General features: G+C 35.0%; 1 protein-coding gene and 1 long non-coding RNA gene across 6 annotated transcripts in view; one reads left to right on the forward strand and one right to left on the reverse strand.

Annotated features, from left to right (window-relative positions):
- KMT2E (lysine methyltransferase 2E (inactive)) overlaps nucleotides 1-16,588 on the forward strand; it is a 94,139-nt gene that overhangs the window by 34,657 nt on the left and 42,894 nt on the right. For 4 of the 5 annotated variants that reach the window (XM_040260787.1, XM_040260790.1, XM_040260788.1 and 1 more), the window contains 5 exons: nucleotides 5,159-5,273; nucleotides 6,282-6,511; nucleotides 9,406-9,486; nucleotides 15,132-15,190; nucleotides 16,130-16,302. In XM_040260787.1, the coding sequence (XP_040116721.1) occupies nucleotides 5,159-5,273; nucleotides 6,282-6,511; nucleotides 9,406-9,486; nucleotides 15,132-15,190; nucleotides 16,130-16,302 (658 nt within the window). Of the gene's footprint in view, nucleotides 1-5,158; nucleotides 5,274-6,281; nucleotides 6,512-6,996; nucleotides 7,086-9,405; nucleotides 9,487-15,131; nucleotides 15,191-16,129; nucleotides 16,303-16,588 lie in introns of all 5 variants that reach the window. The other variant, XM_040260791.1, reaches the window with a different exon arrangement.
- Nucleotides 2,125-12,246, reverse strand: LOC120878172. The gene is made up of 3 exons (XR_005724481.1): nucleotides 12,236-12,246; nucleotides 8,193-8,195; nucleotides 2,125-2,216 (listed from the first exon to the last, which is right to left on the reverse strand). It is a non-coding gene; the product is annotated as an uncharacterized LOC120878172 (long non-coding RNA).

Consider the following 16,588-nt stretch of genomic DNA (forward strand, 5'->3'; position numbering starts at 1 on the left):
CTCTGTTTCCTCTGCCTTTTCTAAATCCAGCTTGGACATCTGGAAGTTCTCGGTTCACATACTGTTGAAGCCTAGCTTGGAGAATTTTGAGCATTACTTTGCTAGCATGTGAAATGAGTGCAAATCGTGTGGTAGTTTGAACATTGCCCTTCTTTGGGACTGGAATGAAAACTGACCTTTTCCAGTCCTATGGCCACTGCTGGGTTTTCCAAATTTGCTGGCATATTGAGTGCAGCACTTTCACAGCATCATCTTTTAGGATTTGAAAAGCTCAGCTGGAATTCCATCACCTCTCCTAGCTTTGTTCGTGTTGCTTCCTAAAGCCCGCTCGATTTCACACTCCATGATGTCTGGCTCTGGGTGGGTAGTGACACCATCACGGTTATCTGGGTTGTTAAGATTGCTTTTGTATAGTTCTTCTGTGTATTCTTGTCACCTCTTCTTAATATCTTCTGTTACCGTTAAGTCTGTACCATTTCTGTCCTTGTTATTGTGCCCATCTTTGCAAGAAATGTTCCCTTGGTAACTAGTTTTCAAGTGATCTCTAGTCTTTCCCATTCTGTTGTTTTTCTGTTCCTTTGCATTGATCACTGAGGGAGGCTTTCTTATCTCTCCTTGCTATTCTATGGAACTCTGCATTCAAATGGGTATATCTTTCCTTCTCTCCTCTGCCTTTTGCTTCTCTTCTCTTCTTTTTTTTTTTTTTTTTAAATATTTATTTATTTGGCTGCATGGGTCTTAGTTGAGATGTGTGGGATCTAGTTCCCTGACCAGGGATTGAACCTGAGTCCCCTGCATTGGTAGCACAGAATCTTAGCCATTGGACCACCAGGGAAGTCCCTTCTCTTCTTTTCTAAGCTATTTGTAAGGCGGCCTCAGACAACCACTTTGCCTTTTTGCATTTATTTTTCTTGATAGTTTTGATCACTGTCTTCTGTACCATGTTACAAACCTCCATCCACAGTTCTTCAGGCACTGTCAGATGTAATCCCTTGAATCTATTTGTTCCTTCAACTGTGTAATTGTAAGGGATTTGATTTAGGTCATATTTGAATGGCCTAGTGGTTTTCCCTACTTTCTTCTATTTAAGTCTGAATTTTCCAATAAGGGGTTCATGATCTGAGCCACAGTCAGCTCACGTCTTGTTTTTGCTGACTGTATAGAACTTCTCCATCTTCAGCTGCAATGAATGTAATCAATCTGATTTCAGTATTGACGACCTGTGATGTCCTTGTGTAGAATCGTCTCTTGTTTTGTTGGAAGAGGGTATTGCTATGATCAGTGTGTTCTCTTGGCAAAACTCTGTAACAACTATTTACACAAAAACTTGTATTTTTTGTATATTTTCTCTTTAGCCATGCAGTATAAAAAAATTATTAAAGCTTTGTGTTAATGTTCCAGGAGATTTTGAGAAAGCTCCCATAACCATAATGTAGTAATTTTTGTTACTGTGAGTTCTTGCTGTGCATTGTCCATGTGTAAATATAGTAGGTTTGTTCAAATTTAATTAAGCATTTGCTACTGGTTAGACATTTAAATAATTACTACTTGAATACCTGGTTTTAGAAATAGTATTACAAAGAACACCTCAATTCTGTGAGTAATTACTTAGTGGAAATTAATTTTATTAGAATAAATTTCCAATAACGGGGTTACTGGATCTAAAGGATATTTGACTTGGTATTTGTCACAAAGTTGTTTTCAGATTTACTGTGTGCTTTGAGGATATTTAGCACCATGGGACTTTTTAAAGAACATTTCTAAGAATGTCTGGTGCCCTGTTTTTTGTTTTGTTTTCTGTTAAATACTATCTTACAGTTCAGGAAAATCCTTAAACTGTGTCAGCCCATTTCTTTTTAAATTGTTACCTTTTAAAAATTACTTTTAGTAAGTATCAACGTAGAAATGAAGATGTTTCTGCAGAAATGAAGATGTTTCTGCCTTCTTGCATTGCCAGCTTTTCAGCACTTAGAGCTTTAATTTTTTACAGTGTTGTGCTATTTTCTAATGTTCAGTGTTGCTGTATTTTCTGCAAAGTGGCTTAGTTATACACATATGCATTCATTTTTGTGTTCTTCTCCATTATGGTTTATCCCAGGAGATTGGATATAGTTCTAGGTGCTGTAGAGGAGGACGTTGTTATTTATCCATGTTAAATATAGTACTTTGCATCTACTAACCTCAAACTTGCAGTCTGTCCCTCTCTCTTTCCCTCCCTGTCTGACAACCACAGTCTGTTGTCTATGTCTGTGAGTCTGCTTCTGTTTTATAGATAGGTTCATTTGTGCTATATTTTAAATTCCACATATAAATGACACCATACATTATTTGTCTTTCTATGTCTGACTTATTTCACTTAGTATGATAATCTCTAGTTACATCCATGTTGTTGCAAATAGTTTATTTCATTTTTTTTATGGCTGAGTTGTATTCCATTGTATAATATGTGCCACATCTTCTTTATCCTTTCATCTGTCAATGGACATATAGGTTGTTTCCATGTCTTGGCAATTGTGAATAGTACTGTATAGCTTTAATTTGAATCATGAGGTTATGCAAAGGATTTGTGGCTTGTTTACATGCTTGAATTTATCTATATTTGGGCTGAAAGTCTTGTTTAATTCCCACCCATTATCTACTCCAAAATAGAAATTTCTTGCCACACTCTAAATCTCTAAAAGTGATTCTTTCTATAATGGCCATAATTCTTACATGTTGCTCTAATAATCAGGAATTGCTAAAACTCTACTTCTTCCCTCTATGTATTTTAAAAAATATTTATTTATTTACTTACTTGGCTGCATTGGATCTTTCACTGTGGCACACAGATTCTCTAGTTGTGTTGCATGGGCCCAGAGCACATGAGTTCAGTAGTTGAGGCAGTCAGGTTTAGTTGCTCTGTAGGATCTTAGTTCTCTGATCAAATATCAAACTGGTATCCTCTGTATTGCCAGGTGGATTCTTAACCAGTGGACCACCAGGGGAGTCTTCCTGCTGTGTATTTTAAAAAGAATTAGAAAGGAATCAATATTTTAATCAAAGCAGTTTATTTGTTCATTTTATGTGAATTTTATCCTTTTGTTCAGAATGTCTGCCTCAAGGAATCCATGTTGTAGAAATACCATTATGTAAATAGGAAATGATATATAGAACAGTGTACAATTGCAATGATATCTTTAACACTGAAGAACAGGAACAATTTAAACATCCAGTACGGAATTTATTAAATAAACTATGGTACATTCATATAATGAAATAAGCAGTTATTATAAAAAACAAGACAGCACTATGTGTTAACATTGGAAGGCTGCAAAAGCAAATTGTGAATTTGTTGTTACTTAATCACTAAGTTGTGCCTGACTCTTTGGGACCCCATGGACTGTAGTTGGCCAGGCTCCTCTGTCCATGGAGTTCTCCAGGCAAGAATACTGGAGTGGGTTGCCACTTCCTTCTCCAGGGGATCTTCTTCACCCAAGGATAAAACCCGGGTCTCCTGCATTGGCAGGTGAATTCTTCCGAGGTGATGCTAGCCATAAAGAACCTGCCTGCTAATGTAGGAGACTTAAGAAATGTGAGTTCAATCCCTGGGTATGGAAGATCCCCTGGAGGGGAGGGCATGGCAACCTGCTCCAGTCTTCTTGCCTGAAGAATCCCACGGGCAGAGGAGCCTGGCAGGCTACAGTCCACAGGGTCACAGACAGTTGGACACGACTGAAGCAACTGAGCACACACACAAGCCATCAGGGAAGCACCAAATTGTGAATACATATTGTATATTCTCATTTTTTAAAAAATGTGAGATGTATTTATGGAGAGACAAATATAGAGGAGGATACGTGGCATCTTAACATGGGTCTATCAGGTTTGGATGAAGACACGATCTTTCACTTTCTTGTTACGTCTCTTTTAAAGTTTGTACAATAAACATAAATTAATTTTGGAATTAAACATTTCTCTTTTAAAGATTAAACAAGTCAGTTTTTAACATCACAGCATAGCTATTAGGTGAGCACTGGTTTTCTAAAGATTCAGAACATTTTGGAGACTCTTCTTTTATAATCTCCTTCAGAACCACTTGACCTTAGTTTGTGTCTCCTCTCTCTCCTGATTGTAGCATACTGGATCCCAAGTAATAGAGCGAAATTGAGAATTTGCTTAAGGGATGAGTTGAGGAGAGAAGTAGTTGACAATAGAAATTTGACCAGTTAGATTGTAACTGCGTTAAGCAGCCTTAAACCATGAAGAATTCAAATAGTATTAAATTCTAAGGAAAGGTTTTGATTAAGAGGTTTGATAAAGGTTTTGAAAAAATCATCTCAAACAGTGGCTTGGTAAGAATAAAGGCATGGAAATAAGTCATGTTGTGTTTGTGCAAGGGAGAAATTAATTTCAGTGTGAGTTGCCCTCAGAAGTAGGTTCACTGTCACATTGATCAATAGGAACTGTCAGACGAGGGCTCCAGGAGGATTGATACAAGTGAAGAATCTGGGCAGGTGATGTACACAAAATGCTAGACCAGGGAACTTAGAAGTCAGCCATAGCAGGTGAGTTGTTTCTGTCAGTGGTTGGTCAGCTCATCATCATTTAGTCATTATCAGGCCAGAACTGCTCATCTGACACTACCACAGCTACTGGTTGTATTTTTTTTCATAAGCAAGTCTTGGTTCATTGTAAGGTTTCCTTTCCTTAGCTTTTCTGATAGTTCCAAGACTTTGTTATATCTTGACATAGTAACACGTACCTGAAGCTTTGAACATTGAAATGTATACTTCACATTCAAATTGGGGTTTATCCATATGGATTCAGTATGTCTGTAGTCTTGTTTAAATTATTTCTACCACTTTTGTCCACCCCTGTGCATAGTGTCCCCACTGCCACTGAGTACATTAAGTAATTTTTAATGTCTAGTAATTTTTTCAGTGATAGGGAGACTGTATCAGAGTTTGAAGATGGGACATTTATTGTACTTAATTAAAAGTTTTTTTATAACATGGACTCTAGATAGGGTATGTCATATCTGCAGGGTGTCTATGTTTTAGACATTTTAAAGACATTTTATTTGTATAGCCAATATAGTAACTGTTATAATTTTAAATAGATGAAAAGGAAAAAAAAGAATCAGTGGAATTCTCTTTCATGCAATGTTTTTTCCTTCCAGACCAGAATCCGTAGAAGCTAGCCCTGTGGTAGTTGAGAAATCCAACAGTTATCCCCACCAGTTATATACCAGCAGCTCGCATCATTCACACAGTTACATTGGTTTGCCCTATGCGGTAAGTGTCAAACATTTCTCTGGAAGGTTTTTTAATATCTGTATATAAATTTGTATTTTTTATATTTAAAGGTTGAAAGTTGATGTGTGTGGTGTTATGCCTAAAACTGAATATTTAAAATGCAGACTTTTTATACTATCTAAACAATTAGGTATATAATTTGTAGTTTAATTTGTCATTGATCTAATTATATTTATTCGAGGGATTAAAATTCTATAAGAGGAATTCCTTAGAAGTTTTTATAGTATTATTATTTTGCTTTTTATGCTTTTACTAGTTTAGTGTTATAATTCTTTACCTTCTCTATAAAAAGATTGTAGGTAGAATTATACTATCTACTGTTGATTTTAAATTATATAGTAATTTATATGATAAATTATATAGTTACCACTGATGTAGCTCTTATATGTCAAGCTCTGTGCTGAGCATTTTTACATATATTATTTAATTTTCAGAAACAACCTCATAGGTATAATTTTCATCCCCATTTCATAGCTGAGAAAATGAAAGCTTATCTAAGCTAACTTATTGAGTGTTGCATAGCTAGTAAGAGGCAGAGTACAGACTGAAACAGCTGCAGAACTGAACACATGTGTGGTATTATCGAGTTACCATTATCAGACATTTTTAACACTTGGACCAGAATGAAAAATACCCAAACTTAAAAAATTCCTATTGTATACTGTCTAGTTACAATATGTCTTCTGTAATTGCTTTTGTTATTCTTTAGCCTCTATTTTCCTAAGGGTTTTGTGTTTGCTTTTTTTAACCATCACTATTCTCACATCTTGTATTGTGAAGGTGACCAAGGTTGTACGTAGATATTTTCATTTATTACTGTGGTTTAAAATTTAGTTTCAGCAAGTCATTATTTTAAAGGTATTAAGGAAGAAATGGGCCAATTTCATCTCTCTCAAAACTCAGGTTAAGGACTGAATTTTATTTAAGTTGTTTAGATCATACTGTTATTGAAATTACATTGTGCAGTGTTTGTGTTTAATTATCCAGGACCATAATTATGGTGCTCGTCCTCCTCCAACACCTCCAGCTTCCCCTCCTCCATCAGTTCTTATTAGCAAAAATGAAGTAGGCATCTTTACCACTCCTAATTTTGATGAAACTTCCAGTGCTACTACAATCAGCACATCTGAGGATGGAAGTTATGGTACTGATGTAACCAGGTGCATATGTGGTTTTACACATGATGATGGATACATGATCTGTTGTGACAAATGCAGGTAAAATATTTCATGCTATTTGCTTGTTTTCTTGAATGCTCCTAATGTTTGTGATTGTTAATGTTGGAAAAAATAATTAAACTCGCTTTGAAAGGAACTGATAAATGAATTTTTAAAGTGATCCTTCTGCTACTATCATTGCAAACTGTTTTTCTCCTAGAAAGAGCCCCTATGGGAAAGAAAGAAAGAAAAAAAAAACTATCTTAAGAGTTTTTTGGAAATCCTCGTTGTTAATTGAGTAATAGGCAATCAGTTCTAAACTTTTATTTATACAGAATCACACCTCTCTTTTCACTCATTCAATAGTAATACACTACATAAAGTAGACAAGATACAAATGAGAGGAGAATTGAGTCCTGTGTATTTCCTTTGGAATTATTTGTGCTGTATAGTCAACTGTGATTTTCCAGTTTGGGGGAATTATACATTTGATTGATGTTTGTTTGACCTGACTCTCTCACCTCCTTTTGACTTGACCCTTGCAGCACTCTGGAGTCTCCTTGAACCAGAACCACAGTCTCCCCTCCCCCAACCCTGGTTCAACCACCAAGAAAGGCCTCCTCCCCTAGAGAAGGTGTGATTGGGACAGAAAGTGGGGTTTTGTTTTCTTTCTTTATTTTTTTTCTGGTGGGAGGGAGTTGGGGAGGATGGAGAGGGAACAGTAGGGTTTCAACCTGAAAGTTACTGAGTCCATCCCCTGCATAGGCTGGGAAGCAGAGAGTATTTAAGCAGTATTTAAGCACTGTAGAGGGTAAGAAAGTTCGATAGTTTTCAGAATATCCTGGATCTGGTCCTTAAGACATAGCTTCATTATTTTATTTGAAATAGTATTCATATTTGAATGTGAGTATAATATTTGGGTTTGTTGAGCCAAATATAAATTACTTTGCATTATTTGTAATCCTGTTCCCATCTGTTAAGTTAGGTGATTAGGAGTGAGATGTAATTGATACAAACATGCAGTTAGGGTTATATTTCAGAAAGGTGATTTACCTTTGCCAAAAATGGGGAAAATTAGTCTTAAGTGAAATGTGAAATTTGATGTTATTTTTATGGAAAGTTCTAATATTAATACTCTGAGTTAATTTTAATAATAAAACTATATTGTGACACTTTTTCAAATTAACAACTAAACTTATGGTACATACTATTACCATAAGCATACTATTACCACTTACCTCAGTAAGTTTATTCAGGAGGTAAATTTAAAACCGAAGAAAATAACTTCACTGGTAACTTGTTTTCCTCATTATTTTTTAATTACTTAGTAGCAACTCTCAATTCATATTTTAACCAATCATATAAAATATCTCATAGCTGATTTTTGTCTTATGTAATAAATTATATAACATTTGACAGTATTTTTATTCTAATGCATAATCTAAACTTTTGATTAATTACAGTGATCTATATATAATATAGAATTATATCTATTCAAAAATAGTGAAATAGTTCTTTAGCATTTATACCTAACTACAAATTCTCGAAGGACCAGTTCACATATTTTGGATTATTCAAGGTATTTGCTTTTTAGCAACTGGTCTATTTGTTATGAATTTTTTGTTATTCTACTTTTCCACTGCTTAACCTGGAGTATAATATATACTGCCAGGCTTAATCTTTTTCCTCTATTCTTGCTTTACATTGGCTCTATGTGTTTTCATGTACCTGCTGCCCATACTCTCTTTCAAATTTGCCAACTAGAGCTCTGATATTTATTCATTTCCTAGTTTTATTTCTTCTATTGTCTCCATGACACTATTACTTACCCCCCAAATTTAACATAATTTGTTATTCTAACTCTCGTCAAGTGCTTTGCTTTTCTTTTAAACTTTTCCCCCCATCATCTTTGATATATAGACAATTATCTTTACATTCTACCAATTCTTGTCCCAGCATCCTCAGCTAAGAAAGAGCAAGATCATAGCAGTTAACTTAGTAGCTTTTATATATAAATTATATATATTAAAAGTAGCTCATTATTATATAAAGAATAAGATTATTTTTTAGAAACAAGCATATATATCAGCTATAGACCAATTAAAGTTTTGGCCATAAAATAGCCTCAAACTTGAGAAGTTTGCCTCAAGCTGCTCCATGTATTACTCTTAAAAATAGAGTTCATAATAAATTTAGTCTCTTATCTTCATGGAATGACTCTTGGATTCTTTAACTTCATCTTCTCTGCCATCATTCTAGTTCTTTCAGTTCTTTAACTTAGATCTGGAATGTTGGAAAAGCCTCTTTGTTGATTTTTATACTTTCAGTTTTTAAATTTTTTTTGAATACTGTATACCATCAAAACAACCTCTAGTTGTTACCTGTTGCCAGTTAAAGGAGTGCTACACACACTTTGATATTCCAGGTTCTATGTACTGTAAATATGCTTTACTAATTGAATTTTATTCCACTCTGTTTCTCAAAACGAACATTCTTCAAATACATTAACTGCCTTCTGACTGTTGCTCTCTATATCCATCTACTTGAGAAAATGTTGCTATGTGACATTTCTTTCTTCGTAATTTCCCATGTGAGGTTCTCTTCAAGTCCCATTATTCTCCAGGATGCTTTTCCCATTAATTCCAAATAGTGTGGACATCTGCAGCTTGTGATTTGTAATAAAATATGTACCTTTTACATTTTAATATTATATTTGCTTTAGAAATTTGTATCATGTATATGATATCCTACATTTGTCCTCTTACTTTTGCATCTCAAAGTTTTATTTTCCTGAGGACATATTTCTATGAATTCTTCACATTACCTTTTATACTGCTAAACTCAAAATAGGCACTTATTAAGTGATAGTTAAATAGAATATCAAATCTTAATTAACTATGATTTTAATAATATTTTGTATGTTCTGCTTTTTTTTTTTTCCTTTCTTTTTAAAGTGTTTGGCAACATATTGACTGCATGGGGATTGACAGGCAGCATATTCCTGATACATATCTTTGTGAACGTTGTCAGCCTAGGTAAGTTGTTCATGCAGTAAAACTGCCAGTAATTTTACCAAGGTAATCTTTAGTTACTAGAAGTTTATGTACGAGTTCTAGATTAAACAATTAATGGATACTGTGTTAATATGGGCTTCATTTTTATGGTTTGGGGTTTTGTTTGTTTTCATTCTGACATCTCTAAAATCAGGAAGAATCTTTCCATTGATAATGTGTCATGGTTTATTTTCTATCTAGGGTTTTTAATAATGCATAAAATCCTAGTGCATTTTCTAAGTGACATCTTTTTTCAGTGGACTGCACATTATGTTAAAAAGTTATTACAAGGGCCTTCCCTTCTAATACACAGTTTTGTAGGGCTTATACTATTATTCCTCCTGTTGGCAATAATGTGTTTTCTTCCCGTTTCTTTTTCTGTGTTTAAAAAAAATGTTTTTAAATGGACATTTCAAACCTATATAAAAGTACTGGTATAATGAACCCACATGTTTCTACCACCCTGCTTCAACAATTCTCAATAATCTTTTCATTTACACTGCTATGAATTTTTCTCCTTCATGTATTTTAATGCAAATCTCAACTATATTATTCCATTCATATGTATCCATATATATATTTAAGTATATATATATTTCTGTTTATATATATCAATATGTATCGATAAAAGAATTCTTAATAAAAATCTGTAATCACAAAAGGATTATTGAAACAAAATCTGCTACATTTAACCACTTTTTATTTTTAAACCTAACTTATTTATTTCTTTGTTTTTGGCGATGCTGGGTCTTCATTGCTGCATAGGCTTTTCTCTAGTTGTGAGCAGAGGCTACTCTTTAGTTGCGGTATGGAGGCTTCTTTTGTTGGGAGCACAGGCTCTAGGGCATTGGAGCTTCAGTAGTCGTGACACATAAGCTCAGTAGCTGCGGCGCGGACTCTGGAACACAGGCTGAATAGTTGTGGCACATGGGCTTAGTTGCTCTGCAGCTTGTAGGCTCTTCCCGGATCAGAGACCGAACCTGTGTCCTCTGCCTTAGCAGGTGGATTCTTTACCACTGGACCACTAGGGAAGCCCCTGTTCATGCTCGTGCTTAGTTGTGTCTGACTCTTTGTGACCCATTGAACTGTAGTCCACCAGTCTCCTCTGTCCATGGGACTCTACAGGCAAGGATACTGGAGTGGGTTGCCATTTCTTTCTCCAGGGCGTCTTCCCAACCCAGGAATTGAACCTGAGTCTTCTGTTTCTACTGCGTTGCAGGCAGATTCTTTAGCCGCTGAGCCCTCAGGGAAGCTTCAGGGAAGCCCCCAGCCTTTCTTAAAGTATTGATTGGTTGATATACATCTCTTTTAAGTCTCTAGTAATCTAAACCTATACTCTTTACCCCACCAACCTCAATCTCCTTTGCAGTTTGTTTCTTTTTAAGGGAATGAATCGTTTATCCTGGTGAGTTTACCAATTCCATTTGCATGATTTCACAGTTTTCTCTCTATATATATTTCTGTAAATAGTGTGTGATTAGATTTAGATCCCCCTCCTTTCTGGGGGGTAAGACATAGACTGTATTCTATCAGGTGACACATAATATATGAATGAGACCCATTGATAGTCATTTTTAAGATTATTAATTTATTAGGGGTTGCAAATTAAGTGACGTGTTAATTCTGTTGTTTATCACTTATTAGCTGGACTGTTTCTGTAGAACTTCCCCATATTAACTGTTCAGTTCTTTTATATTTTACTGAGGAATGGCAGGATAAATGCTTGTTGATTTGTAGTGTTTATCTGTTTTTAGAATAATGAAAAGAATTTTAAGCCAGGGGTTTAAACATATTGGGTATCAGCATATTGCAGTTATCAGCGTGACAAGATATCTCAGGCTTATCTTATACTTCTGTGCCCCAAGCTCAGAATAGGTTTTCAAGACCAGAATCTGAGAGCTAGTAATGTTCCTTCCTACTGGACTTCTCAGTGTTCCTATGTCTTTTTAGTAGATGAAGCTAGTCTACTATAAGTTTTGTCTGTTTATTTTTAAGATAAAATACAGGAGCTTATATTGATAATTGCAATTTAAATTTAGGGATACAGTTGACCCTTGAACAGCATGGATATGAACTATACATGCCTATTTATGTGAGGATTTTTTTCAGTAGTAAATACTATAAAACCACACACGCTGCATTTTAGCACCCCTAACCCTCTCATTGTTCAGGGGTCAACTGTACAAGGTTTTCATCTTACTGTTTCTATATTCCATCTATGTCTCCTTCTATGCTAGTTCTCAACAACACAGTCAGTAGTGTAATTAGAGTATCACGTAATTTTCTCAACTGCTTAATCACATAGAAGAATATAACAGTTTCAGAGTAACAGTACCAATGATATGATTATGTAAAAAGTTTATAACTTTTTTTTTCATCTTTAGATATTTTTCATAGGGATGTATAGTTAATTTATTGTGTTTAAGGTCTCTTGAAAGAATTTTACTGTTTACACACTACACACTTCAGGCTTTGGTTGTTTTATTTTTGATTTTTTAAATGTTAACCTTTTCAAGTAATGTAGATTCACATGCATTTGTGAAGTAATACAGAGATCCTTTGCATCCTTTATTCAATTTTTCCCAGTGGCAACATCTTGCAAAACTGTTAATACAATATCACAGGCAGTATACTACATTGGTATAGTCAAGATACAAACAATTTCAATCACAAAGATCCCTCATGTTGCCTTTTCTAGATGTATCCACCTCTTTCTACTCCGATCTTTGACCCTTGGCAACCACTAATCTATCTATATTCTGTTCCAGTAATTCTGTCATTTAAAGACAGAAATGAAATTACACAGTATGTGACCTCTTGGGATTGGCTTTTTTTTTTAAACTGAGCAAAATTCCCTGGAGAACCAGCTAATTTGTGGCATGTTATCAGTGTTTTGTGGGGTTTTTTTTTTCTTTTTTCTTTTTTCCTTTTTCAGATTAGTGTTATATGGTATATATGTACCAGAGTTTGTTTAACCACCTACTGAAGGACATTTGGGTCATTTCCACTTTTTTGGCTATTACAAATAAAGTTGCTATGAACGTTTGTGTACAGATTTGGGGTATGAGCCTAAGGTTTGCTTTCTCTGCTGTTTGCCCAAGAGTGCAATTGCTTGGTCATTTGGTAGTTGCATGTTTGCTATTGTTGTTTAGTTGCTCAGTCATGTCCAAGTCTTTTACAGCCCTGGACTGTATCCCATCAATTTCCCAGGCAAGAACCCTGGAGTGGATTGCTATTTCCTTCTCCAGGGGATCTTCCCAACCCAGGGGTTGAACCCCATCTCCTTCACTGCAGGAGAATTCTTTACCACTGAGCCACTTGCAAAGCCCCAGTTGCATGTTTAGTTTTGTCAGAAATTGTCACATTGTCATGCAGCAGAAACCAGCACAACATTGTAAAACAGTTATCCTCCAATTAAAAATAACTTTTAAAAAAGTGTCAAATTTCTTTGCAGAGTAGTTGTATCAGTTTACTTCCTAAGAGAAATGGATGAGTAATAATTTTATTTTTAAGAATTACTTTTTATATCTTACTTGTATAGTCATATGCTTGCTTAGTTATGTAAGAAGTAGTCCCATCATTCCTGGTCCTTTGACTTTGAAAATAACAATTTAAAAAAAAATCAATTATTCCTTCCAATTTTTGTTATAATATTAGAAACAGATATGCACATGGTGGTGGTTTAGTCACTAAGTCATGTCCAACTCTTGTGACCTCATGGACTGTAGCCCACCAGGCTCCTCTGTCCATGGGATTTCCCAGGCAAGAATACTGCAGTGGGTTGCCATTTCCTTCTCCAGAAGATCTTCCTGACACAGGGATCGAACCCAGGTCTGTTGCATTGTAAGTGGATTCTTTACCCACTGGGCCACCAGAGAAGTACAGATATGAACATGTATATTTGTATTCCCCTCCTTACTTAGATAAAATGGCACATAGAGTTTTTGCCACAGGAGTTTTTTGTTTTAAAAATTTGTTCTGAAGATCACTTTGTAGTAATAATGTAGAAATTAACTTACTTCTTCCTGTAACCCGAGATGCTTCTGTCTTTTACACGTTGTATACTTTAGACAGCCCTTTGAGTGGACATTTGAGTTGTTTCCAGTCTTGTAATTGCAAACAGAAGTGAGATTGTTCAGTAAAAGGGTAAATGTATGTGTAAAATTTTGTCTGATACCACCAAATTACCCTCCAGTAGGAACTATTCCATTTTGAATCTCCACCAGTCATGGATAAGCATGCCTATTTTCCCCCACCTCACAAGAGAGTTTTTGACAGACTTGGATTTTTGCTGATTTAACTAAATGAGAAATGGTAATCTCACTGTGATACTTTTCACTGGTTATGAGTGAGGTTTTTCTGTGTGACTTTGTTTCACCTTTTAATAGTTACTAGCCTTTTGCCAGGGGAGAAGACGATGGTACCCCACTCCAGTACTCTTGCCTGGAAAATCCCATGGACAGAGGAGCCTGGTAGGCTGCAGTCCATGGGGTCGCTAAGAGTCGGACAAGACTGAGCAACTTCACTTTCACTTTTCACTTTCATGCATTGGAGAAGGAAATGGCAACCCGCTCCAGTGTTCTTGCCTGGAGAATCCCAGGGATGGGGGAGCCTGGTGGGCTGCCGTCTATGAGGTCGCACAGAATCAAACACGACTGAAGTGACTTAGAAGCAGTAGCCTTTTGCCAGAGAGTTTTGTTTTGTTTTTGTTTTTGTTTTTAACATATTAGACTCTTTTATTTTTAATCATGAGGTAAATATCTACTGATGAATTCAGTAAGAGTTAGTTAAAAACTGACCACTAATGAAGATAGTCACGTCTGCAATAACTGGCTGTCATTCTGTGATAACTAGAATTACCAGTAATGCTAGGATAGTTTTGACCTACTAGACATTATGACCTACTAGACATTAAGGCAAGTCTGAGTAGCAAGTACTTCAGTCTAAAGCCCTTATTCTCCCAAATAACTATACCTAGGTATTTGACCTTTAGACTAGTAAGTTTAGACAGTGAAAACGTTGCAAGGGTGGTGGTGGGGGGGGGCAAATAAAACAATGACTAAGGATGCTCTAGTTCATGAGTGGAGGCTGGAACAGGTTAATAAAATATTTTAGTTGTTAAATATTTAGTGTTTATCATTTCAAAAATGGAAATAATTTAGGCAGATAGTAATAGTGCAATAATTATATTACCATTTCCCCCCTAAACTTTTGCTTTTAAATATTCAGTTTGGGAAAAAGTAGGGCTTCCCTGGTGGCTTAGATGGTAAAGAATCAGCCTGCAATAATGGAGACCTGGGTTCAGTCCCAGAGTGGGAAGATCCCTTGGGGGAGGGCATGGCAACTCACTCCAGTATTCTTGCCTGGAGAATCCCCAAGGACGGAGGAGTCTGGTTTTCTAAGTAAAAAATTGGTTTCTTAACACAACAGAGTCAGTTAATTGGCATCTACTGCTAATTATGCTAATCAAATCTAAACTGCAAGGCAAGTGATAGTACACATAATTTATGTTGTTCATTTTTCAATAAGAACACTAGAGAAATTATAAAGTTTTTATCACATTTAAAACATCTGCTTTATATCTAATTTTATGGAAGCTTGATAAATATGTTAATATTTTAATATAGGAGTTTGGATAAGGAGAGGGCGGTGCTACTACAACGCCGGAAAAGGGAAAATATGTCAGGTAGGTAAAAAGGATCTATAATAAATGAACTTTAGTATGACTGAGAGAATAAGTGGCCTGCATGTTTTTAGTCAGATATAAACCCCTGGCTAATGAACATTGGTTATATGTATAATTTACTATCTCAGGTATACATTTTAAATATTTTTTATAGATTTTATAGAACAGTAATATTTATTTTAGAAAATATGAAATCAAAATAAAAATTTTAAATCATATTTTCGTGCACATAGGTAACCTTTTGGTTTAAAGAAGTAAAATATGTTTGCTCTTTAGAAAGATGGCAATCCATTAGTTGATCACGTGGAATAGTATTTATTTTAGGAATAGGATTTAAAGGTGTAACATATGCTAAACTTTCACTGCGGCTTTTAAAACATGTTGACACCAATACAAGTGGTTTTGAATAATGATAAGTTTTTTGAGCTGTTTGATGAATATTTAAATTGTTCTAGCATTTTTGTTTTGTCTTGTTTTCGTTATTACAAATAGGAAGATCAATGAAACCCTTTTTTAAAAAAAAAGTGTTTTTGGTTTGTTTTTTGTATGTGTCCCATTTTTTCTTTGGATAGATCCCTAGATATGGGGTTGCTGGGTGAAAAGGGTAAGTGTATATAGAATTTTGCTAGATACGGCTCAATTCATTCCCCTTCATAAAGAAGTTTTAATTACAGACACTGGCAATGTTTGTAGGTGTCTGTTTCCCATGGTCACACCATCTGAGTACCTTGTCACATTTTGTATCCTTTCTAGTTTAATGTATAAGAAATATATTTGTAATTTGCATTTAACTGTGTTTTACTATGAGTGAGGAAGTAGGGGAAAAGATTTATTCTTCAGAAAGATAGAGAAATAATAGTTTGTCATATAGAATGATGCTATTTTATTGTTTGAAATAGAAATATTATTTATGCAGTAATTTTTATTTTGCCTTTGAAGATGGTGATACCAGTGCAACTGAGAGTGGTGATGAGGTTCCAGTGGAATTATATACTGCATTCCAGCATACCCCAACATCGATTACTTTAACTGCTTCAAGAGTTTCTAAGGTTAATGATAAAAGAAGGAAAAAAAGTGGGGAGAAAGAACAAAATATTTCAAAATGTAAAAAAGTAAGTTTTTTTTTTCTCTTTTGAAGAAGATAGGAAGTGACAGTTTTACAGGAAAGACAGGAGAATTATGGATAGTATTAATAGCTAGAAAAGGTAGCAGGATCTAAGTTTAATTTTAAAAAACTCATTAAAAAAATTTTAATGTGTTTTAAAGATTGAAATGGAGTAGAGAAAAATGTTTGCAGACTGCTTTGAAATCATCACTATGATGAGACTAGTTACAGAAATTCAAAAGATAAAGTAAGATTTAGTGAAGGTTGCTGTTCTATAAAACAGAAGTAAGAGT

This window comes from Oryx dammah, unplaced genomic scaffold (genome assembly GCF_014754425.2).
Source record: "Oryx dammah isolate SB20612 unplaced genomic scaffold, SCBI_Odam_1.1 HiC_scaffold_18, whole genome shotgun sequence".
Lineage (NCBI taxonomy): Eukaryota > Metazoa > Chordata > Mammalia > Artiodactyla > Bovidae > Oryx > Oryx dammah.